Raw genomic sequence first — 26,330 nt, 5'->3', positions numbered from 1 at the left:
ATTCTGTGTGGACCTCACCTAAGAGCTAGAGGTACCTGGGAGAGTGTGCATCCTCAAGGGGCAGCCTGAAGAGGGTTGTCACAAGGAGAACAAACCAACTCTGCTGTAAGCTACATGCCCAGAGCTCCCCAGGGGATCAGGCTGAGGCTAGAGCGCCCCCCAGATTGCACCTCCTTTGGCTCCTCTCCCTACCCTGATGCCCTCAGTCCCTCACAGTCTCCTCTGGAATCACTTCCTTAATGAATCCTGATGCCAGGGCCAGCCTCTGGGGCATCTCAATCATCAAGGAAGACTTCCTCCAGGAAGCTGGAGCTGGGCTCTGACTGGTGCGTAGGGGAAGAGCAGGTAAAGAAGGAATGTGCCTCAGCCTGGTGATGGGTATTAAAGAGGGCACGTATTGAATGGAGCACTGGGTGTTATATGCAAACAATGAATCATGGAACACTACATCAAAAAAAAAAATTAATTAAAAAAATAAAAAAGAAAGAAAATGTGCCAGGAGGGAAGACTGTAGGAGGAGGGACCACAGGTGCAAAACCTCGTGGGCCGAGAGTGTTGAAGGAATCAAAGAAACTGGCAGAAGCCAGTGTGGCGGGGTCCGGAGGCATCTGGGTGTGGGTGATGTGGGCTGGGGCCTGTGGTTCGGTGGGGCCATGTTTTCCAGGACACTGACATCTGGCTTAAGGAATTAGATCTTTACATAAAAGCAGTGGGACCCCACAGAAGCAAGGATAAGACAGTCGGGTTTGGGTTTTGAGAAGGCCAAAATGGCCAGCATACAAAGAACAGACTGGACATCAGCTGGAAGTTTCTGTGCTCATCTAGAGGGAGGTGGTGCTTCAGAACTAAATGGACTTAAAAAATATTGAAGCAGCAAAAAAAAAGGAAAATTATTTTGCCACTCAAATGATCATCTTTCTGTAAAACTGTTAGGGAAGTCCAGCTTTTAGTCAGAGTAGATTTCGTGATATAGGGCTTTTAAAATGGCCACCTGAAAAAATCTTCTAGTAGGACGAAGTTTAAAACTTTAAATTTTGATGTAACAAATGCAACAAAGAGGAAATAGTTCTTGAATATTTCAAAACCTTTATTTTCAGAGAATTCTAAGAAGATATACAAATGAGATCTGACAACATGTGGATTTATAATTCTAAAATTAATTTCATAGTAGGGAGAGAGCATGCACCTATTTTAGTGATATGTACATATTCATTCAAATAGAATGATATAAATGTATACTCCTGAAATATTCTAAAAATATAACCTAGAAAGGGAAATCTTTATCAAATATACAGAAATGGAAGTATGTTTTTAGGAAAAATAGTAGTAAACATATGTAAAAATAAACTTTATGTAAACATTTTTTTTTTTACAAAGTTTTAAGTAATGCATGCACACTTTACTACTGTTCTATAGCGGGGAAAGCAAAGCGTAGGAAGTCACTGAATATTTTTAAACTGTAATTGGACTTTAGAACATTGTCCTAAACCATAGATCCTAAATCAAATACCATATATATTTTGAAAATGACTTAAGCAAATTGTCATTACCGTACACACACACACATACACACACAATTTCAAAACTGCTGATCTACTTCTTAATGCCAGAGAGGAAATCCATTAGCTAAATAAAGAATTTCAGAATCCTTTGACAAAATGATGCCACAGTGAATCATTAAGGCATTCTTAGATAAGAGATTCTGACTTCATCAAAGTACTTAAAATAGACTTACTCTCTAATTTCCCAATAATGCTGCAATTTCAAAACAGGAAAAATACGGTTCCACAGAGACCTGATAACTTTAACATTTAGCTTTGCTTATGTCATAAACAAGTATTTTCCCAAATACTACATCAAACAGAGTTACAATGAATGGATTGTCAATATTACCCCAAGCCCCAGACAATTTAGCTTGTGTTCCATAGGACTTTCATTGTGAAATGTAAACTCACTTTTGAGAAGTAAAGAACCAAGCAGTGAATTTGGTAGGGAAGGAACAGAAACATTTAGTGACTTTACCAGACTAACTGACAAGTGCCTGGCCTCCCTGGCACATCATGGAAGATGCAAGAGAAAACAGTATTATGAGCAATTCTGTGTAAGCCAAGATGGTGCTGACATTGGTTCAAGTAAGCCTGAAGTACACCCTGTAAAGCACCTTGTAACCCAACAATCTGCTTTCCTGAGTCAGATACAATCTTATTAAATACCATCATCTATATAGACAGTGCAGCTTCTAGAACAATTGTACCGAAGAAAGAGTTGTTTATAAACACCTGGGTCTAACTGTTCTTTATGTGCCGTTTCACGCTCTGATGTTTGAACTTTGCTTTCCAGTAACGAAGAAGCCATAAGCACCATTCTTGCAGGAGGGTAAACATTGCTGCTCTTGGTCCTGGTCAAAAAAAATTCTGGAAGATAAAGTAAATTCCAATTAGATATTAAAGAAGTATAAGTAAACGATATTTAACACAGGCTAGTAAATATATACACTTACATTCCAGGGGCCGGTAAGCCAAAGCCCTGTGGTCAAATAAGGCCGACCACCTGTATTTATAGATAAAGTTTTATTGGAACAGTCTTGGTAGGCAGAATAATGGCCCTGAGAAAACGTCTATGCTCTAATCTCCAGAGCCTGTGAATGCATGGCAAAAGGAACTTTGCAGATATGATTAAGTTTATGGACCTTGAGATGGGAAAATTATCCTGAATGGCAGAAGGAGGAGAGACTCAAAGCCGGGAGAGGAACTCTGGCCCCATAATGGCATCTTGCCTTTACAGAGCACTTAGTGGATGCCAGGATCCAGGCTAAATATTTAGTATCATATCAACTTTCTAGAGAGATATGATTTTGGTCCCCATTTTACAAATGAAAAAAATATGGAGGCAGAAAGGTTAAGAAACTGCTCAAGGTCACCCAGCCACTCAGTGGTAAGCAGCGATTCAAACCCAAGTCTGGCTGGCTTCTAAGCTTAGCTCACACTTTGGTCATTCACAGCATGCCAGATGCTCACCTGAGGCTCTTACCGCTGTCGGAAAGCGATGGGGGGCACCCGGCTGGGCACCAGGATACCCAGGTGCAGCATTTCCACAGGCTCGTTGTCCGTGGCCACGATGTCATATTTGCGGACGATCTGAAACGCACATGCACAAAGAAAAGGGCAGAATTACCCCCTCTTTTCCTGCCTTGTGGAATACAACAGAGCACAACTGCAAAAATCAGTTTTACCCAGCAGAGAGCCAAGCGGAGCTGGAGCTCGGCTAGTCGGCGACCGATGCACATTCTTTTCCCAATGCCAAATGGAAGATGCGCAAAAGGATTAATCTTTGTCTTCTCCTGAAGCCATCGTTCGGGCCTAAACTGGCTTGAATCTTTAAAATTTTCTTCACTGGATCCCAACACCTGGGTATTTAACATCAACACTGTCTAAAAACACACAGAAACACAAAACGTGTAAAATAACTAGAAGAAAACATTTGAACAGCAAAATTTACAAAAGGGATCCCCTTACAAATGTAAAAACAACCCACAAGTTTATAATATGGTGATTGCCAACATGTATTTAGTACTAGAAATATACCAGGTAATAAATAGGTAAAGTTTAAAATTTAGCATCACATTCTCACGCACCCTATGTGGTGGGTTCCATTATTTTTTTTATTTTTTAAGATTTTTTATTTATTTATTTGAAAGAGAGAGAATGAGAGAGAGCACATGAGAGGGGGGAGGGTCAGAGGGAGAAGCAGACTCCCCGCTGAGCAGGGAGACCGATGCGGGACTCGATCCCGGGACTCCAGGATCGAGCAGAAGGCAGTCGCTTAACCAACTGAGCCACCCAGGTGCCCTGGTGGGTTCCATTATTATCCCCATTTTACAGATGAGAAATCTGAGGCTCACAAAGGTTATGTAACTCACTCAAGGCTATGCTTGAATCTAGGTCTCTTTTCCCCCAAACCATTAATCCTAACACCATACGACACAACATGTTAGCTATACACTAAAATATACATATTTCCAAAATGAATGCTCTCCCAGGGAAAGTGTTTATGGAGACCTGATGAGTATTTGAAAGGCGTATCTTTCAAAGCTCTATAAAGTACAGATTGCACGAATCCTACTTACTCCTTTGGGTAAAGCATATTCACCCAGAACCGTTGCTTTGTCAAGAGTCCTAGTTGTAAATGGCACACTTGGGGTAAGCCTGAAAAAACAAAATTAAAGATGTAAAGGTGAGCACAGACCAATATCTAGATCAAATATCAATGGGAATACAGAAATTGGTTAAATAAATAATTCCTGCATATGTTCATACTCAAAAACAGAACATGATCACAACTCTCATAAGGAAGTTGTCTCTTTTTTTTTTTTTAGAAAGAAAGTTTAATTTAATTTATTTATTTATTGGGGAAGGGGCAGAGAAAGAATCTTAAGCAGGCTCCACACCCAGTGCTGAGGCCAATATGGGCTTGATCTCATAACCCGGAGATCATGACCTGAGCTGAAATCAAGGGTAGGACACCTAACCGACTGAGCTCCCCAGGCGTCCCAAGAAGTTCTGTCTCTCTCTTTCTGAAATTTATATCTTCTGTTTTTCTTCCTTATTGTGTTGGTTAACTTCCCAGTAACTGCTTAGTAGCTGTTAATAGTGGTTTTCTCCTGTTTATTTCTGGACTTCAAATGTGTGTGTTTCCTGTGTCACGCTTAAGTTTGACTTTTGTTCTAGGTTTCTCCTATCTGCCCTTCCTGAAGTGAAAGCTATTTCTTTCCTAATGCTAGAATGTTGTGAGTTTTGTTTTCCAGAAAGTGTATAAAAAGAATTTTCAGAGAACATTTTATACCAGAGGCTCAAAAACAAAGATGTCTCTTTGTCTTATCAAATAATTATATAGTTTTCTTGCTGAACTTCTTCTCATATCCTTCAATTATGCCCCTAATCTTACTTAGTGCTTACAGCATTCATTAGACTATTATTATTACCGATTGAAAGGGAGGACACTGACTTTCCAGAGATTTAATAGAATTTGCCCAAATGATTTAGGAAATGAATAATAGTAAAAGAATATGGTCTTAAGGCTCTTTTTTTTTTTTTGCAGTTTGATAAATGTTTCTGAGTCAACTGTGGGTGCTGTCTGTGGGCGTGGAGACCCCTCATTGTGTCTTTAAGAGAATGGCTTCCCAGCATATTCATGTTGGCTTAGGCATGTGTTCTCACCTCATAGATTCTTTCAGACAGGCTTTTAAATATGGCATATTCCTCAAATCCTCTGCCCGTGGCATCCGATTCTCAGGCAATACACTCTGAATTTCCTTAAGAAGCTTTTGTTGCACATAGGGATTACGGGATAAATTGTAGAGAACCCACATTAAGCTGTTTGCTGTCTGAAAGGCAAATGGACATAAACCTGAGTTTCTGCAAATAAATTGCCTTAAAACCATCATGAGCTGAACAAAAACTGATGCCTACCACCTTGCTCTGCAAATGTATTGGTGAGACTTTTTCACGTGTCCTTATTTGCTGTGCGTTACACAAATACAGCATATAAAAAGTCAGATTTATTTTAGAAAATAATGCCAGTTAAGGATAGCTTAATCAATGTACTCTTTGAAATAATCAGCTGCATTAGGACACTTAAAATTCAGTTTGATAAAAAAATTGTTTGAACACAAAGAAACCATGTAGAGCTGATGAAAGGAAAGCAAGCTGGTTAGGATTGTATCTGTGTCAATTTCCAGGTTGTGATAAGATTTTATTGTTGCAAGATGTTACCATTGGGGGAAGCTGCAGGAAGGATCCAAGGGACTCTTCTCTACTTTTCCTTAGAACTGCATGTGAATCTATAATTATCTCAAAATAAAAAAGCATTTGATCAAAAATTGTATAATATAGAAAATGGATAGAATACTTGGGTGGGGAAAGAGGGATAGAGATCCTGGCAGCGTTGCTAATAAGTTTTTTCTTTTTTAATTTTATAGTGTAAATGCACAAGAAACTATATTTCTGGAATTTAAAAAAAGAGGGTTGTTTGTTTGTTTTGCCATATCCTAAAAAGTTATCTATGAACCCTGGGTTCCAGCCACATGCAAAGAGCCCTTGCAGGAGGGTGCCAACACCAAAATAAGACATTCTAGCATTGCGTTGAGTATTTCAAGGAACTGGCCACAGTTTCTGACGAAGGCTCATGGTCTTTTTAGCGGCATGCTTTACTTCCTTTCAGCAGAAGAGAAAAAATATTGGCTGAAACAGCCAGCGTAGCTTTTAGTTTCATAATATTCACCACTGGTAGTCATATGTATTTGTTTTTAGGCCTTTTTTTTTTTTAAGTTAATGTAAGCCAAATATTCCTGTAAAAATGGTCATTGCAGACACGAAGACGCTTTTGCTAAGTGTCATGTGCCACTGACATAGATGAGCAAAGTGTGAGACGATTCGGAGCCAATGGAATTTACTATTTTGGGAAGAAGATGCCTCCAAGGCAGGCTTCTTCATGTCAGAAGACTGGCAGCCTTAGCTGCAAATAAACAGTGGACGGCATTATTACAAGAGTCCAATTTACAAAACAGGAAGAGGGTGTAGCCACCAAATTAGATACACTTTCAAATTTCTCTGATTTTCCAAAAGTGACTTCCAGAATTGCCAGGACTAAAAAAGAAACATTTAACCATATCAGCGGGTCCCTTACCGCAAGTACCAAATAGAGTTTCCAAAAGGCAGATAACTGTAGCTTTCACCAAAGACTTGTAAGACAGCCTGGGCCTTTTAGGGTAACTGCAGGGGCTGAAAATGGCCTGGGAAACCTCACAGGCACTAACTATCCCGGCTTGACCTCCGTGGAGGAGATCCATCTCGCAGCTGGCCTCCCGGCTTTTGCCCTTCCTCTTCTAGAACCTTCTTTCACTCCACCAGCCAGAGCCCTCCCTTCAAAACATAAATTTGATCAGGCTACTTCCTTGCTTATAATACCCCAAAGGCTTTCCATCACAGGTGTAATAAAATCCAGATGGCTTACTAAGGCTTCTGGTTAATATGGCCCCTTGACTTCTCCAACGTCAACCTGACCAAATTGGCTAGGTCTCCAGCTCCCACCCTCTTTCTGCTCCAGGGCCCTTGCACATGCTGTTCTCTCTACCTGGAGAGCTCTTCCACCACATCTTTCCCCTGGCTGGCTCTCTCTCATCATTTCAGTCCCAGGAAGAGAGGGAACCCTGCCCCCTCTCCATTCTCCTTCTATCCCATCACTCAGATGGTTTCCTCCATGTCTCCTACCACTAATTGCAAAGATCCCATTTATTGGTGTGTCTACATGTTTCTGGTTGGTCTTCCCTCCCCGCAGTTAAGTTCCATGAAGGCCAAGACCTTGGTCTCTGGTTCATGGTGGTCCCTCAAGCACCTAGAAGAGTGCCAAGCACATAGTAGGCACTCAGTAGTTTCTGAATCCTTTCATTTATTCATCAAGTATTCGTTGAGCACCTACTTTATGCTAAGTACTATTCTACATCCTAGGCATACAGCAGCGGACAAAACCAAGTCATCTCCCTCAACGAACTCACATTCCAGCTGAAAAAAAAAGATAATGGGTGAAGCTTTACTTTTATCACTCTAGGGAGCCTCTTAGGCTAAGTGACTCAGTATGACAGTGAGCGAAATGAATTCTTCCTTTTAACAGCCTTCTGGAGCGTGAGGAGAAATGATAACTTTGCTGTTCTCCCTGATGTAGAAAACCCTACTTTTTCTTTGGACGAGAAACACAAAAGAAAGGGGAAACGTGGGAAAGAAATGAACTGGGACACATTCTTCTTAGAGATTACAGGTGTGTGAACCTTTGGGCCATGAGGAATATTACTACACGTCCCTCCAGTGATGGTGCAAAGAATGGATCAAAGACAATCAAACCCACCTGAACACCTGTCAGAATTTGTGTTTGGAGTCTGGCTGGGTTGTGTACCTACCAGGAGTATCAAGCACACTGGGGACAGAATTTTGGTATTTCAGATAGGTTGTTTCATGTAAGTCAAAATCAAGTTTTCTCCGGACTCACTATGCTTATGCTTTTAATCTGAAAAAAATAATCGGACTGGCAGAGAGCATGCCAATATTTTTAGAGTAACGACCACAGTCAGGCACTTCGGGGTAACGTGCACAACCTTTTAGAACATATTCAATTTTTAAAAATCTTTCTATGGTGTGGCATTTTACTGCCTCTGAATTCCCATAGCAGCTTGTGTCTTTAATATGACACTTGATTGTCCCCCTGCTGGAGCGCATGAATTCACCTCCTATCACCTGTTTAAGGACCGAGACTGTGTCCTGGGTCTCCCGCAGCATCTCGTAGGAGACTTACAATTTTTGCTAAGCCAGTGCTCAGTTAATCCTTGTGGAATGAGTGAGCTGAATGAGTATTTAAAATTCATCATGAAAAAGATTTTTCAGCCCATTCGTTTAGCGAACGGACATCAGGCCCCTTACCGTTTCCACGGCGGCCAGCTGGAGCTCTGTGACGGCCGCATACAATTCTTTCTTGGAAAGCTGATTGTGGTGATAAATATCACAGAGGAAATCCGTGCTGGGCTGCTCAGAATGTTTCTCTAAGCGGTTGTCGATACAAGACTTGACTATTGGAGAAAGGAAGTCAGGGGACGATTAGGACGCGAAAGAATGCAAGAGAACCCCAGGTAAAATCCTCCCCGTGACATCTTCAGGGCCTTTTTTGGGGGGGGACACTGACCATTTCTTCAATGAGTTAACGTTGCCTTGTTGTTAAGTCACCAAGGATTGATCGGTGCCCACAGGAGCAGGGCTCCTCAAATTTTAACTTGCCAAAGAATCCCCCGGGCATCTTGCCAAAATGCAGATTCTGAATCAGGGGTCTGGGGCGGGCCTGGAAATCTGCATTTCTTACAGGCTCCCAGGCGCTGTTTCTGCTCTGCAGGCCACATTTCGAGTAGTAAGAGCTCAGAGTTTGGAAGAGATCGTCACGGGACATAGATGGGATTTGGGTCCACCTTCAGAATCAGAACTCGCACCCAGAGCCAGGTGTCTGGCTGGTTTGGTCACGAATACGGGCAGTGTGGGACTTGGCTCCCAGATCTGGGCGGTAGGGGAGGAGAGAACCTCCCCCAACGTTATCAAACATAAACACACGTGCACACACACACACTCAAGTGCCGTGCTTCGTGCATGCTGGCAAAGGTAGAAATTTCTGGACACATTCTGGACACATTCTAGACATGTGTCTCCTTATTTCAATCCACTAGGCAAGCCACCACCAGAATAATAATAACAGTGAGGTTGACAGTAATAATGAGGACCATAAGTGGTACAGCAGTTAGAGCTAGACCTTTGAGAGTCCTGTCTGGCTTCAAACCCTGGCTTTTGCCATCATCTAGCATGTGATCCTGACAAAGTTACTTTTTTGTGCCTCAGTTCTGTCACTCAGGGCTAATAGAAGGACCTACTTTACAGGGTTTTTGGTGAGAATTAACTGAGTACATATTTATGTGTGTGTATAAAAGATATGACATGGTATGATATGATATGGATCCTCCTACTAGTACCTATTGGTAACTCATAGAACAATACTCACAGCATTCCCCTGATAATGTAGCAGAAATAGCTCTGATCCATTGGGTATTGAGATTAGCCAGGTTTTTACATTATCTATATTAGACCTAGAAACAGCTGCATCGAGGTAAGTATTATTATTGTTGTTATTAGCCCATTTTAGACACAAGACTACTGAGGACGAAAGAGTTATAGCACATTTGGTCAACGTGCTACACCGTTGACAGAGCTGGGATTTGAACCCAGGTATCTCTGACTCCAAAGCTCTTGCTTTTAACCTCTCCCAGCTCCCAAAGACTACGCAAAGCTGTCTTTTCCTTAGAATTTGCCTATGCCAGGGCGATTCTAAACTTGTGTTTACAAAGCCAAAACAATCAGGAGGCACAACTCCATCAAAGGATCAAGGTTGTCAGGTCAAGAAGATCATTCCAGACTTCTGGCAGCAGCGCCAGAGAAAGGGCTACGGGGGTGTGTGGCCGCATTACCTGATTTGAAAATGGTGTCCCAGGCCAGTGTGTGGGCCTGCCACACCTTGGTATTGAGGCTCTTGTGCAGCTCGACCGGGGTTACCATCATCCTCCCAAACGTGCTCATCATCTGTGAGGAACACAATGCCTTTTCATTCCGGTTTCTACCTCTCTCAAAGACAACTGGAGAGGAGCCTTCACATGGGAGAGGAGCATTCTACACGACCCGCACCCTCTGCTTCCACAAAGGCAGGAACTCTCCCCCCAGTGCTGGACGCGGAGCCCTCCCCCACCCCGGTGGCACAATGAAAATGATCTTTGGGATGATTTCCCACTGGATGTGTTTAATAAAATATGTGATCTTAGGACCTCCATATTTAAAAAGAAGAAGAAAGAAGGAAAGCCATCACTTTCATAGAGACTTCCATTTCCATTAATTTCCCAACGTTCGCCATTTTCTACACCAGTTTCATGGCATCTATCACATCCATGTGTGGTCAACACGATTCAAAAATATTACATTGGAAAATTTTCAGACTCTTTTTCAAATAGTATTTTAATTGACTGACCTTTAATTGAAACACCTATTTAAACTTGCCTAAATGATGATGTAGTGTGATTCCTGGTTTACGAGCATACATGCACATACGTACATGAAAACACATGACACATTGAAAGTAACACTTAACTAGTGTAATAAAATAGGTGTGTGTGCCCCTCCTGGGGAAATGGGATGCATCTTTGTTAAGTTCTGAAAATTGGGAAAATTGCTATCTTCAAGGGGATGCTTACTGTTTTGATGGCCATGATGAAGTTCAAAGCTTCATCCCCGGCATTCTTCTGAAGGAGTCCAAATCTCTTCTCATAGAGCACAAGGCAGATGCCTGTCATTTAAAATAATCAAGAGTTACACAATCACAGCGGCACCGTAGTCTGGGAGTAGCGGGCTATTAAAGGCTTGATTCTATCTTTTGTAAGAGCAAGGTCTTTTCCAAGAACAGAGGAAAGGCAAAAAATCTGAGAGAAAGGGGCATGATACTCTTCTCACTTTCTAGAAATTGTCTCCACATCCACTGACCCAACCGCTGCAGAACCTCTGGGTCAGAAATGCCACGGTGAAAATACAGCCATTTTTATACAGGACTGAATGTCTCCTGCAATGCCTTGCTTTTGTCAGAGTTTATCATTGACACCATGTGTAACAGACACTGTAAATGGCCTACCCAATACTCATTCTCTCCCATTTCTTCCCAAAGAGATCCCCAATTTTATTTAGAGTGTCAATGTATCAGTCCTCAGGCAATGAATCTGGATTGATCTAAGACTCTGGTGACAATCCTGTTCCCTGATTCCCCAGGCTTCCTGCAGCAGCCTGAGAAGCCACATGGCCCAGGTCTGGCCAATGAGGCTTACGGAAAATACTCCTTTGCTTTCTTAATAAAAGGGGCAAGTACAGCTGTCTTAGCTCCTCCCTCTTTCCTTCTTGTTTTTGCCTAGAGTGCAGAGGTGAGACCAGGAGGGGCGGCGGCCATTTTGCAACAAGCCAACCAGCTAAGGATGGATGAGCAAAAAGATGGAGAGCCCCCAGTGACATCGTTGAGTGCTAGCTGCAGACTGCTCTCCTCGAGACTTCTCATAACACTGGAACAATAATTTTTAAGCCACCACAGTCCAGTCTTCTTTGACTTGCAAAGACATGCATTCAATACTCCTTCATTTGGGTATTCCCAGTGGACAGTTTCCAAAACATACACTTGTTTCTCCTCTGTAAACATTCCCTCACTTTATTCTACTCCCCTTTCCCTTAACAACTTCTGTGGATTTCTTCTTTGCATGGAGCTTTCTAATGTGCTAAGATAGTCAAATGGTCTCTATCTTTTTTTTTTTTTTTTTTTTTTATTTGAGAGAGAGAGAGAGAGAAACAGCATGAGAGGGGATAGGGTCAGAGGGAGAAGCAAGCTCCCCGCTGAGCCAGGAGCCCGATGTGGGACTCGATCCCAGGACTCCGGGATCGTGACCTGAGCCGAAGGCAGTCGCTTAACCAACTGAGCCACCCAGGCGCCCAAATGGTCTCTATCTTTAAAGTGAGGCTCAGCAGTTGGGGGAGACAGGTCACGACAAAAGCCTCCATCCTGGAGTGCCCTCTCCAATCCCTCGCATGAGCAGCCAGAGTGATCCTTCCAGAAAATCGGTCCAAGGCTCCTTCCAGTTAAAAGCATTCTGTATCACTCCCAGGTACTCCCAAGCTCAAAACCAAATTCCCATCCCTAGTTTACATGGGTTGGCCACTGCCTTCCTCCTATCCTCTGCCCTCACCATGTTGGTCATGCTCTGGTCATTCTGAACATCTTCCTGTTCCTTCAACAGAATCTTCTCTGCTCCTTCATTGACCTTCACCTGGTGAACTCCTACTCATCTAACAGGCCTCATCTGATATGGCCCCACCACTGTGAAGCACCCCCTGACCAAGCTCAGCTGAGGCAGCTCTCTCGGATTCTCCCACAGCCTCGAACCTCCTCAGTCAGGTGCCTACCCATTCTATGGAAACAGCTTCCTTGCCTGTATCCCCACTGGGCAGTGTCCCGGTCCAGGCGGAGCTCTGCTTTTTGTTCCTGGAGTGTTCCTCAAAGAAAGGGATCATCCCCTCTTCTGTTTGAAACCCTCCATGGCTCCCCACCTGACTCAAACTAAAAGCTCAAGTTCTGGCCAGAACCTACAGCCCCTGGCTTGGTCTTCCTCAGCCCCTCTTTCCCTTCCCCTATCATCCACCCCTATGGTCCGAGACATCACTCATACTTCCACCTCGGCATATTTGCCCTCCCTGTCTCCACATTCTGGAATGATCTTCCCCACAGATGCCCTGTGGCTTATTCCTTTAGGTCTCACTTCAACTGTCTCCTTCCCAAAACAGACTTGCCTCATCTAGGAGCTTAGGTTCTTTCTTGAGTTCCTTACCCCTTGTCAAAATATATATTTTAAAGTGTGTTTACTTGTTGATCGTCAACCCTACTAGACTCTAAGCTCCATGGGAACACAGACATTGCTTGTTTTGTTCCCTGCTGTGTGCCTAGTACCAAGCATACTCCTGGGCACATAGCAGGTGTTCAATAAACGTTTGTTGAATGACTACATAAACAACCCATAGTGCAAAGCATAACCTGAGTGCCCAAAAGCATGAAAAGACTGCATGAACAGCTCTTTGTTGTCACCAACAGTATATGATTATAGAAGTTATTAACAGAGCCACTAGGAAATCAAACGAACAAGACCGTGAAGACAACTTACTTTCAAATGACCATTTGTTCAGCTCGCTGTATAAGTCTTCAATATGGCCCCTCTCATCACAGAGCTCATCTATTCTACCCGTAAAATCAGCCAAGACCTTAGAAGAAAGAAACCACAGAAGATATATTTCAGTCACTGAAGGAAAACAAAAGTTTAAAGGCTCCGTAAGCTAACTTCAGGTTTTGCTACCTTGTATATTCACTGCCCGTGATGTTATTAATTCTGAAGCAACACTAATTATATATTCTCCCTGGGGGCTCACCTTCTGCCCTAACAACCTCATCCAGGGGTTATTTTCTCAGCTTTTCCCAAAACCACCCTAAAGCTTCGGTTTCAGCTTTTGATCTAAATTTAAGAAAAGGAAAACATTTCTTCTAATCAGACTGGGGACTAAACCATGAAGGAGCAATCAGCCAAGTGTCTGTTGGCATAACCTGTCAAACACCATGAGGTCTGCCGCTTCCATATCTGGGCCAGCAAACATCTCCTTACTGGCTGGTATTGTGTTAGGCGTGTTGAACTTGGAAGCAGAAAAACCTGCAAATTTGGGACACAGCTCCTTCACTAAATAGCTCTGTGACGTGGGACAAGTTACATAAGGTCTCTAGACGCCAACTGCCCAAATCAGGGTTTTAGATGACTAACGCCTCACATTTAACAAGGCTTGTATCGTACCAAGCACTATGGAGTGTGTTATCTTAGCTGATCCTCACAACAACGCGGTGAGGTAGAAAGTACTATCATTACTCCCATTTCCTGCCTAACAGAGGGGAGAACGGGCTTCCAGCGGGGCTCAGGTGCTCGCCCTTGGACACGTAGCTGGAAAGTGGCCATGCTGGGGCCTGGAACAAGGTAGGTATGACTACAAAGCCCATCCGTGTAACCAATGGGCATTTTGTCCACATAGTGCATTAAAAAGGACTTTGAAATTGTTACCATCAAAAAACTCCAGAAACTTCACATAAACATATGGAATTTTATAATAATAATAATAATGACAAAATCTGGAGACACTGGGTCTGCATTCCCACGTGGTAGTCATTTGCTGGAACTGGGGCAGCTGTCCCTTCTAGAAAGGGCATGCACTGTTCTGTTTGTTAAAATCCCTGCTGGGCCTTCCTTACACATTTATATGAATTACCTGGCCCCTGAAACCTTCTGGGTTTGCAATCTGCACCTATATGATCCTATCTGGGTCCAAGTTCAATTCAAAACAAACACCCTAAGTGATCAGGAGTAAAGAGAACACCGTATGCTTAAATCTCTCCCTCTTTGGCCCTCTGTTGACTAAAGGATAATGTCTAAATGCCTTATCATAGTCCAAAAACATTAAGCTCTGCCCTCTGTCCAGCATCGTTTCAGAGAGAGCCTCACCTCAGCTGCTCTGAATGTACTATTCTCTGAACACTCCGTGCTATCTCATGCCTCTCTATTTTCAGCAAGCTATTCTCTCTTCCTGAATGCCTTTCTCCACCTTCTCTGGCTTGAAGACTCCTATTCAAATGGCATGACCGAGGACTTTTATAAGCATTATCTCATTTAATCCTCCCAGCAAATTTGCGGGGTGGGAACTGTCGTGTATTTCCCAATGTATATATTGGGAAAGTGAAGCTTAGGGAAGTTAAGGGAAGAGTCAGGTTACAGACCAAGGGGGTGGAGGGCTGAGGTTCAAAGCCAAGGCTGAGGAATACCAAAGTCTCTGCTTGTAATCACTCCCTTATTGAGATGTTACTTTACAAGAGAGTGAAGGAAGGAGGAATAAGGGTTTGGGGGAGGAGGAGTGGGGAGAAAAGGAAGACCCCTGAACCATCAAATTGCCTGCACTTTATAGCTATGACTTGAAGTTCCATAAACATCTCTCCCTCCCCAGGCTCCCAGCCTGCAAACCTCGTTGATTTTGTTGTCCAGCTTCATAATTTCTGCTGGTTTCATTAGTTTTTTCTGAAAAGCACTCCGGACCCTCTGCCAGTCCTCTCCTTCCCTGGGAGGGAAGCAGAATTGTATTTAGAGCAAACTGAAAGGGAAAGAAGGGAGAAGCAAAGAAGCCCCCCAGCTCTGCCACTTTGTGAACTCTATAATCAAATGAACACTGAGAAGCATGCCACCAACCTCCCAGAGAATGTCAGCATTGGAATATTGGGGGCTGGTTTGACAACCGAATGAAACCACCTTTCCTCCCAGTCAAAGATGATGCCAGGAAGGTGAAGTCCAGGTAATTGGGGTTCAGGGCTTTTGAGGTGCCCTTGCTGGGGCTGACCTGGGAGGCCAGATGCCTCAATTCTCAGCAGTAAGAGTGGGCACCCAAACATCCCCTTCACCAGCAACCCAGATCTGTTTGAGAAAAATTTTCTCTTCTCTTAATCCATTGACTTGGGCTGAAAGTCACATTCACAAAACACCGCAACCCTAGAATTCTATCATTGCCTCCAAATAATACACAGTCAGAGGTTCACTGGAGCTGTAAAAGCCTGTTCTAATCATCCACCTTCTTCCCTCACCCCATAGTAGACCACACAGCCTGTGATTAAAATCCCTGCTGGGCCTTCCTTACACATTTATATGAATTACCTGGCCCCTGAAACCTTCTGGGTTTGCAGAGTAGACATTACTATGGCTTTTAATTCCAATGATTATATCCTGAAAAATACAACTATTAGGAGTTACAATTTGGAAGTTAAAAAAAAAAAAAAAGAAGTGCTAACCTGTTAAATGCTAACAATGAAAAAGCAGAGGAATCTCATCACATAATGGCATTTATCTATCTAAAAGAATGAGACCTTGATGTCCCTCCTCATCCCACCTTTCTGACTAGACTTGGATCTTTCTGGAGGGGAATGGGTCCCCTCCAGATAGGAAGGTAGCTGTCAAAAGCAAAAGAAGTTAATTTCTGGCGTTTGAGCTCACAAGAGGGGATTACAGACAATCGTTAAGGGATAATTTTGTATATAATACGTTGGCCTGGCACGCTGACTTCCGAACCTCGACCCGCCCAAGAGTCTGAACACCACAATTTGGATAACGCTTTGGGCCTTTCTTTAAAAAGGCACAGCCCTGCCCAGTTGCAGGAGAAAAGGCAGGTGTTGGGTGCACACCTCTTCTCAGCCCACTCTGATCTAGGCAAGAGTTCGAGACTACGCCGGGTAGAGCCTTTCGTGTTCCCCCAGCATACGGAGGGTACCACCGCTGAAAACCCTCTCCCAATTTCCAAGCGCATGGAGCCCAGACGCCGGCCCCCATCCTGCCTCCTGGACTCACAGGATCAGCAGCCCGTAGCCCTCCTTGCGGTAGTCGCGATAAGCCTTCCAGGGCTTGATCTCCAGCCGCTGCGGGTACGCGCTCTCCGTGCGGTACAGCGCTTCCAGCAGGCACGGCGAGCCCAGGTGCACCGAGTCGAAGGAACCCAACTTCATGCGGAAAATCTTGCCATACTTCCTGTGGTACTCCGCCTGCCGCGGGCCGAACCAAGTCAGCGCGCATCCCTTGCAGTCCCGGGAGCGCTCCTCCCGCCTCCCGCCTCCCGGGGCCGCAGCTGCCGCCACCCTCGAGCGCCCTGTGCGCCCGGGCCGCGCGCCTCGCCGAGGGTTTGGAACGCAAGCAGGGCAGGGAGGGGAGAGGGAATTGGGGCGCGACGAGGCATTTACTAGCGTGTCGTGCTGTTTCTTGAGGCCCCCTTTCCAGAGAATCTCCAGCAGGCTGCCCAGCAGCGGCCAGTTGGTGGGGCCCGGCAGGGCGGCCGCGTTCTGCGCGTCGCGCGGTTCCATCAGCGGGCAGAGGGGCACCTCCCGCGGCCGAGGGGGTGCGCACACCGCAGACGTCACCGGTCTGGGTGGCTGCCCCAGGTGGCGCAGCTGCTCGAGGAAGGCGACAAGGGAGCGGCTCTTGCTGATGGGGGAGCTCATGGCGGCGGGGGACACCGGGCTCGTGGGAGTGCGCGGGGACCGGGAAATGCGACTTTGCTAGAGAGGCGCCGGCGGGATCTGGGGGTTTGACGATTCTGGGAAAGAGGGGCAAAGAGGGCCAGCAGGTGCGATGGAGGGGGCGGCAGAGGAGCAGAGAGAAGAAAGGACCTGGAGCAAGGATGCTCGGCGCTGCCCCGTGCGGGGGCCTCAGGGCGCGGGTGCCGGCCGAGCGCTGGCCCCAGGAGCTGGAGGGGTGCCTCTGGGGGTTGGGTGTCTCTTGGAAGAGGAAGGGAAGGAATATGGATCCGCCCGTGGGTCTGCGAGGCTGACTTTCTGGTCTGGAGCCGCGAAGTGGAGGTGTCAAGGAGGGTAGAGAGATGCTGCTAGGCGCTGCGGTTTCCTCCTATCCCTCTCCATGCCCAGGGACCATGTATTTATGGAGACAGGGCAGGCCCTGGGTGGCCAATGAGCACACTGAGTAGGGCGGAGTGGGCCCTGGCTGGCCTGGCCCGGAGGGACGCGGGACCCGGGGCGGGGGGTGGAAATAGGATGGAGTCAGCGAGGTGAGGGAGGGCGCCCGGGCTTCGGGTGGCGGGTGCGCGGCTCCCCGGGCGGGAGCGCGGCGGACTCCACCCGGAGTTCACCGGGTGTGCGCCCAGCGCGCCTCCCCGCCCTGCCCCGGCGGGCAGGAGCCGGCAGTGGCGGCCGCCGCCGCAGCCCCGCGCTTGCACAATCGCGCAGCCGGGCGGGCGAGGTCTCCGAGTGCGGCCCCGGGAAGGCTGCCGGCGCCTGCCGGGGGCCCCGGAGTCCGCGCGCCTCCCGGGAGCCAGTGCTTGCCAGCCTGGACCGAACTCTTTTTGGAGGAAGGTTGGCTTTCTGCGCCTCCCAAGGTGGGGTGTTGGAGACAAGTGAAATGCATCCAAAGAGGGCATTTCACCTTCGGGTCTTCACTTGGGCCAGGCTAGACAGTTGGGTTTGTAGTTTCCTCCCTGGCTGCTCCATTTCTTGGTTGTTAGGAAGATTTAATGGATTACAGTAGGTAAAGCGCCAACAGCAGAGCCTAGTCGGTAGTCAGCACTCGATACAGTTGTTGTTATCCCTTTGGGTAGTTAGGGAATGCGGTGAAAGCGAGGCTTGCAGTGGAGGCTGGGCTACCTCTCCCACGTCCACCGGCCCCCTCTCTTTTTGTGCAAAGATGCGCACGTGCAGCTTCCAGCCGCCGGGCCCCACCAGCCCCACCCACCCCTACAAAGTCCATCCTAGGCAAGCGCGGGGCCACACACACGCACGCACACAATTTCTAGAGTCATCGGGGCTGGCCAGAGTAGAACTTGTTCTACTAATTCAGGAAGAGGAGTTGGAAATTTTTGTTGATTGTGTTAGAGTAATTCGTGGTCTGTCATTCTGACCCAGCACAGGAACTAAGACCAGCCAAGTTGTTTTCTCTTCCGGCTCCCCAGTCATGTGACCGGGCCTTTTTTGACCCTAGTTTTGGTAACTTCCCTAGTGAGTTCATTCTAAACCTCTAGTTTGTTTCTTGAGAACCTTTAGCAGTCCACATTGAGCTTGAACTCTGTCATTTCAGATTTGTCCTGAGATGTTGATGATTGCTAATGTTAATAAAAATAACTATATTAATATAATGTATTATATTAATTATTATATCTACTTTTACAATGTAATTGGTATAATGCATTATATTTGTATAGATATCCCTATATATACGCATTATATATCACATACTATAGATTAAATACTATATGTAATATATACATCTTACATAATGTATAAATGAGAGCTTTCTAGAGGTTATGATAGGGCACTTAAGCTAGACATTGTACGAAAGTTTTCCCATTGAGTTCAGCCCAATGACAAAAATAAATGAATCAGTAAGACGGAAGCTTAGAGAGTTAAGCCCAATGTCACGTGTGGCTCATGTGGGATTCAGACCCCAGATTTTTCTGATTCTAGCCCTTATTATATACATCCATCTACATCATGCATTTTACATCGCCTTTTGTTAAACCAAGACCATCTCAGAATATTGGGAATGTTCCTTAAGTGGGAATATCACAAAGAGGGGCGGATATGGGATCAGTTTGTGTGGGGCTGTGTGAAAGAACGTTGCTTTATGTGCTAATGGTGGTTAAAAAAAGAATAGCTCCAAATACAAGACGCATTTAGTCCACCATTGTGTACCTTGCTTCTGGCAGGTGCTTGGCACATAGTGAATGGTCAATAAATAACTCTTCTGTTAAGTCAGATATTGAGTTATCCCCCTTCCTTGTGCTTTCTTTTCTCTCTCTCTCTGCAGGTGCACCCAAAAAGAAAGGGCAATGATTTTATATTTTCTAGATTTTCATATGAGTTTAGCACTGTGTTGCCTTATAAACTCCAAGTAAACACTTGGAAGTGTAGGCAGTTGTTAGTGGCATAACGGCCAGCGAGAACATTCTTATTTCAGGAAAATTGGTTTCTCATGTCCAGTGGAGAAAGTCCCCAGTAATTTTTATACTGGATGGCAGAGGGAAGAAGATTAGTTCTCGAAAACTTATCCATCCTTGACAAGGTGCAGCTAAATTCAACGTGACTACTTTGAGCCCAGCCCAGAAACACTCTTCCTAACTGGGCCTCATCCCTAGCTCATTACTTAGCCTCTGTGAGTCATCCTGCCCGGGTTCCTGCTGGGAATTACTAATGAGAGATGTTGAAGCATCTCATAAATGCCCACCATCATTACTGAGACAGGCCCAGGCCCTCTGTTTGGTTCTGGGAAATCTTACCAAGTCCTGACGGGATAATTATACTCCAGCCCTCACACCAAGCCACCGCAGATGACAAAGTGTGGTTATGTGTGTGTATGTGTGGACGTGTGCACCCATGCGTGTGCATGTGTGTGAGCATATGTGATGAGGGAATAGTGGAAAAGTCCTTGGAAGGACAATAGCTGGTTTCGCCCCTGAAAAACACAAAATTCTTTCAAATATATTAAATGGTAATATAGTTTTGTGCTTCAAAGCTTTGACTAAATTTGGTGTAGGTCCTAGAGCTGCTTTCAGATTGTGGATCCGCAGAGGACTTACCTTCCGCATCTGTAGCATGGTTGGTGTTAGAACTCCAACCTCACACCCTGAGCAAAGCCCAAGCTTCATGGAAACAGCAATAATAATAATAATAATAATTAATAATAATAATAGCCAACCTCATGGAGTTTGCTGTGAGAACAATGCAGATAAAGTTCTCAGCACATCGGGCTCCCTGCTCGGCGGGAAGCCTGCTTCTCGCTCTCCCACTCCCCCTGCTTGTGTTCCTGCTCTCGCTATCTCTCTCTCTGTCAAATAAATAAATAAAATCTTAAAAAAAAAAAAAGTTCTCAGCACAGGTTTTTGCAAACTGCATGCAAGAGAGACAATTTATAATGTCTCAATTATTATACCTTGTGTTCACCTTAATATTGCAATTTTGATTTGGGAGACTGTATAATTGACTAAAGCCAAAGGAATATTAGCAAAGAAATGCTGCTGAGTTCAAATCCCAGCTCAGCTGCTTAGTAGGCAGATAAAGCAAGGGCGATTTACTCATCTCTTTAAGCTTCAGGTATCTCAGCTCAAAGTGGTGATAAGGGGAGCACCCACCTAGTGGTGTTTTTCTGAGGATGACAAAGCATTGGAAGTTCCTGGCATATACTAAAGCTCTAAAATGTTTATCGTTAAAGTTATTAAGTATAGGAATCGGGTTCTCAAAAAATTAAGGTCATAATCTCTATTACATTTGTCCCAGAAACAAATGTTTCTCCACCTAAGTAGACAAAAACCTCCTTGAAATTACAGATGTTGTCTCCTTGGTTTTGTCTCTCCTGGAGCATAGGACATAGTGGTGTTTACCTTGGCCAGCACCCAAAAAGCAAATAATAGACCATTGAGTATTGATTATTTCCTCATTCTTCAGTGAAAAGAGAAAGATCAGTATCAATGCATTCTCTGTGTTCTGAGGGAGAAGTTGTTGGTAAATCCTGGAAGGCTTTATTTGTGTGTCATATAGAAAGCAATTCTGTATAAATAATAGTTTTGGTCTCCATGTACTGGGTTGAAGCCATGAATCCACCATTCACAAGCTGTGTGGCCTAGGGCAGGTTATTTAACCTCTGTAAACCTGGTTTCCTCATTCATAAAATCGGGGGTTACTATGCCTATATCTCAGGAAGGCTAAGATGGATGCTTTAAATGGGTAGAACACAATTAAACTCTATCTTCACAAACATTGTTGGGCCCCATACATGCTAATGATTTCTGAGTAGAATTCGGTCCTGTTGGTAAGTTAAAGTTATATAATGGAAAAATGTATCTTAAATCCCCCAAACAGAGTTACATGGGGAGAACTTTTGAGAAGTTTCCTCATTAAAAGAGCTGTTCCATTTTGAAGGTGATGAAAAACACAGGGTGCACACTCAAGTTTATGAATCATTTTCCTCTTACTACAAATTATAATTTATTGAGGAGCTCCTGTGTGTGTGCCAGATATTTTACTATCTCTTCCAACACAGTTATACTGTAAAATAAGTATTATTTTTCTTTTTATAGGAGAAAAACGTGTTTCTTAGAGAGTTTAACCCAGATCTGAGTTTGAATCTACCCTACCATATGTGGCTGATTTAGTTCACCTTGTCCTCATCTATAACATGGAAATAATAGTGGTTCTTCTATACTATTATAAATTATAATTATAATAGTATTATATAGTCACAATCCTATAACTTGAATTCTAGCTTGCTTTAGGATGTCAGCTCCCTGAAGGCAGGAAGACGGTTTGTCTTACTCTGTGCTATGTTCTTAGTATCTATACCTATGCTTTGATCGGGTTAGGTGCTCAATAAATATTTGTCAAATAATATCCTGCAAGATAACAGAGATTAAATGTCTTATTTGCTATAGCTGTACTTTTTGAGTTGATCGATATAAAGGAACATTTTATTTCATTTTTTCCTTTTTTTGAAATGTCTGAGAAAATAGAAATCTGTACAAAGAAGACGTGCACTCTTTAATAACACATCTCCACATGAAAGTGGAAATAATTGGTTAAATAAGTTAATGTTATAAACGGTATTTGTTACATGGTAAAGAGTATTAGCTATTATTATCAATAATAGTTTTGGAAGATACAGGTATAACTATTGGATCTAGAGTCAAGTTAAGCTGCCTAATGAAGCAATCCATCGATTTTGAAAAGTTCCATTGGTACTATATATGTTTCATAACTGACTTTTAAAATGATGTCATCATTACATCATCACAGACATACCTACTCTACACTTTCTTGCATGATATAACTTGGCTAATTCCATCAGGGTGAAAATCGGAGAAATTCCATGATAGAATTATTATTGCTCATTATTTTGGATGCAAAATACATTTTCCTTCGCTCCTGTGTGTCAAGAGCCTGCCTTGACAGATCTTATGGCTGTTGATTTGCATGAAGCATTTTGCACTCTGATTGTGTATTCCCAGAGCTTTAATATGAAGCACGAGTGCATACCTCCATAAGGGACAAGCACCTAAAGGGAACCGTGGAAAGTACCTGTGTAGTCCCAGTCAGCTCCAGGATGAATGGGACTGGATATCTGATTGTTTATCAGTTTCATGAAGTGGGTCAAGGGAACTGTTCTGAAATAAGAAAACACTAGAAGAATTCTTTGTCCTTAGGAAAAACAAAGTTTAGTAGCAAATGTCAAATAGGCCTCACAATCTAGACCCTGTGACCTGATCTTCCACTGCTAGAGAACAGCTAGGCAAACCTCCCATAGTCTGGTTCTTGCACAACATCAAATGACGATGTTTACAGCAACCAGGAGAAAGCCGATCAGGGTCTGATCCTATTGCAACTTGGAGAGAATAATTTGGGATCTCGTGTGTTTACATGAATACTCACAGATTCCCCCCCAGAATCTGTATTTTACCAACACCTTCGGGTGATTTATATGCACATTAATGTTTAAGAAGCATGCATATTATCCTACTTTATAGGAAAAGTAAATGAAACTCAGGGTAAGAATTTTGTCCAAGTTAGAAAGTGGCCGATTCAAACCCAAGTCTGTCTAACTCCGAAGTTGCTCTGCATTATTGACCAAAAAGAAGTTTCTTGTCCCTAAAAAATAAGGGTGTCCCCATGGGTGCAAATGTTCCCATGACGGCACTTTTTTTCCCTTTCTCCTTTTCCTTTCTTTCTATTCTTCTGTTACTGTTTTTTAAGATTTTATTTATTGATTGATTTGAGAGAGAGAGAGCATGAGCAGGGGGGAGGGGTAGAGGGAGAAGCAGACTCTCCACTGAGCAGGGAGCCCAACGAGGGGCTCGATCCCAGGACCCTGGGACCATGACTTGAGCTCAAGGCAGACACTTAACCAACCGAGCCACTCAGGCGCCCTTATTCTCCTGTTATTGTTAATGAATGAGTCCTTACGTTCTCTTAAAAGTCAGGGGTAGATACGTCGCAATTTCTTACCTTAAGGGATTAAGAGAAAAGACAAAAAGCCCAAACTTCTTATTCCAGAAATTACGTTTCCGCCCAGCCAGCAGGAAAGCTGGATGGGTGCATCGACACAAAGGAGCTTGAGTCAGCAGTTCCCTCAGAAGTGGAATCCAAAGTGAAAATGTCTGACCACCATCCTTCATTTAAGGCTACTGAGATGGCTACTTCAGGAAACCTCCTGAGTTCTCTGGGACTCTGATTTTCATAACCTAGTAGAAAAGAAGTTATCATCAGAAAAGCTCTTCCCTACTAGCTGGAGATGCAAGATGAAGTGGATATTTCAATAGAGAGCATCTCACGATGATTGGGTGAAAGGACGTATAGTGGCCTTCCCAGTGGATGAGTAAAATTAGGAGGGCCTCCAAAAGTCTCATATGGCAAGTTTAAATTCCAATTTGCACCTCAAAGCTCAGAATCTCAGAGTTCTACAATGATGTTAGGAACCTATTGTGTTCTCCGTATGCAGGAAATCTGGCTTAACCACGGAGCATGTCCACACCCCGCCACACGCGTACACCTGCCCACACACTTGTAGCTGTGTGGCCATACGTGGTCCTTCAGTCATACCCTCCCATACATGCACACCCCCCACATCCTCCTCACATGCACACCTCCCAACACATGAACATGCACCCACAACACCTTCACCACATGCACCCCAGCTGCTCACTCATCCTGTCAAATACATTGTTCAAAAGGTAGCGGTTAAAGGTTAGAGTAAGAGAAACCTGGGTTTAAAGCATGACTTTGAACAAGCGACATCCTCTCATTGAGACTCAACTTCTGCTTCTGTAAAGGGTGGTACTTACTTCATAGAATTGGTTCAAGCACTGGGTGCCTGGGTGGCTCAGTTGGTTAAGCGACTGCCTTCGGCTCAGGTCATGATCCTGGGGTCCCGGGATCGAGTCCCGCATCGGGCTCCCTGCTTAGCAGGGAGTCTGCTTCTCCCTCTGACCCTCCTCCCTCTCATGCTCTCTGTCTCTCATTCTCTCTCTCTCAAATAAATAAAAAAATCTTTAAAAAAAAAAAAAAAAGAATTGGTTCAAGCACTAAGACAATGCATATGAGGCATGTAACAAGTAGTCAATAAATATTGGCAAGTAAATATTAGCTAAATTACTATTAACTGAAGGCAAAGACAGGGGAATGTCTTAATTCCATAAGGAGTGCTTTTGGTGGATGTCTTGGGTGGTGGAATTTTTGGGGCCAGGTGGCAATTTTTATACGTATAATCCTATCTTCAGAAGCCTCTATCATGCGAGAACAAAGAGAAGGTTCCTAAAGGGAAACTTTTGCAAGATATCTTGAAAAGTACACACCTAGAAGGAACATCCAGTGGTCATGGCCATCCAGTTAATTGTAGGGAAAAAAGTACCTAAGGGGTTATATTCTCAAGTATGTTAGAACAAGGTGTGAATGGACTTTTCTCTAAACGTTAACAGGGAAGGTAATCTTGGGGGTTTCCTGCATCATTCAGCCCTGCATCTCTCATGGTTCACCACAACTTAAGACCCCCCTTTCCTACTATGGGACATTCTTCCTGCTAATTCTGCCTCTAGTGGAAGTGGAGAATGAATATACACTCGCATGTAAGATGTTCAGGTATAACTTGTAAATGTTGTGAATGTCCCTGCTCTCACCCTTTCTGGGAATCACCACAAATCCAGAAGGCAAATACCGTGTTGACTATCATTTTACAAACAAGGAAATTTAGGCTCCGAAATTGTGAGTGACCTTCCCATGGTCACACAGTAAGTTAGTAGGAGAGCTGAGAATCAAAGCATGTCCTCATCCAGCTTCATTCATACTCTCCTGTGTTCCATCTTGAGTATAATATATTTCCATACTTTTGACGATTATTGCATTTTCCTTAAATCTGGATGGCAAATACACCATTCTGCCCAGCATTTGAACCTAGAATATTTTAAGGAACCCTAAAATAGGGACATCTGCACCACTACAGAAGCCAAAGAGGCTCAGAAAAGTCCCCCTTGCATGCAAACTGGTGCAACCACTGTGGAAAACAGTATGGAGGTTCCTCAAAAAATAAAAAATAGAAATACCCTATGATCCTGTAATTCCACTCCTGCGTATCTACCCGAGGAAAATGAAAAGATACGTGCACCCCTATGTTTACTGAAGCATTATTTACAATAGCCAAGATATGGAAACAACCCAAATGTCCACTGTAGATGAAGGGATAAAGAAGAGCTGGTATATGTATTCAATGGAATATTATTCAGTCATAAAAAGGAATGAAATCTCGCCATTTGCAACAATAGGGTTGGAACTAGAGGGTATTATGCTAACAAAATAAGTCAGTCAGAGAAAGACAAACTCCGTATGATTTCACTCACATGCAGAATTTAAGAAACAAAACAAAGGAACAAAGGGGAAAAAAAGAGACAAACAAAAAACCAGACTCTTAACTATAGGGAAGAAACAGATGGTTGCCAGAGGGGAGGTGGGTGGCGGGAAGGGGAAAACAGATTAAGAATACACTTATCATGGGTGCCTGGGTGGCTCAGTTGGTTGGGCGACTGCCTTCGGCTCAGGTCATGATCCTGGAGTCCCTGGATCGAGTCCCGCAT

At 44.1% G+C, this 26,330-nt stretch overlaps 1 protein-coding gene across 1 annotated transcript; it reads right to left on the bottom strand.

The window, feature by feature from the left end:
- Positions 1-1,132: 1,132 nt before the first annotated feature.
- Positions 1,133-18,520, bottom strand: CYP24A1 (cytochrome P450 family 24 subfamily A member 1). The gene is made up of 12 exons (XM_031038467.2): positions 16,957-18,520; positions 16,571-16,761; positions 15,203-15,296; positions 13,316-13,412; positions 10,823-10,914; positions 10,049-10,160; positions 8,469-8,614; positions 5,217-5,383; positions 4,127-4,205; positions 3,233-3,430; positions 3,018-3,137; positions 1,133-2,414 (listed from the first exon to the last, which is right to left on the bottom strand). Exons 1-11 carry the CDS (start codon positions 17,212-17,214, stop codon positions 3,027-3,029), a joined length of 1,545 nt encoding a protein of 514 aa, XP_030894327.2. The 5' UTR covers positions 17,215-18,520; the 3' UTR covers positions 1,133-2,414; positions 3,018-3,026.
- Between the last annotated feature and the right edge of the window lie 7,810 nt (positions 18,521-26,330).

Source organism: Leptonychotes weddellii, chromosome 10, assembly GCF_054177405.1.
Source record: "Leptonychotes weddellii isolate Sample4059 chromosome 10, ASM5417740v2, whole genome shotgun sequence".
In the NCBI taxonomy this organism is placed as follows: Eukaryota; Metazoa; Chordata; class Mammalia; order Carnivora; family Phocidae; genus Leptonychotes; species Leptonychotes weddellii.
Note: the sequence above shows the minus strand (reverse complement) of the source record. Positions and strands in the feature narration are given on the sequence as shown.

Coding starts and splice junctions, on each gene's coding strand:
- CYP24A1 (XM_031038467.2), bottom strand. CDS start 17,214: ATGAGCTCCCCCATCAGCAAGAGCCGCTCCCTTGTCGCCTTCCTCGAG. Junction 10,161..10,822: donor TCATCATGGCCATCAAAACA/GTAAGCATCCCC, acceptor TGTTCCTCACAG/ATGATGAGCACGTTTGGGAG. Junction 3,431..4,126: donor AATATGCTTTACCCAAAGGA/GTAAGTAGGATT, acceptor GTGTGTTTTTAG/ACAGTGTTGATGTTAAATAC.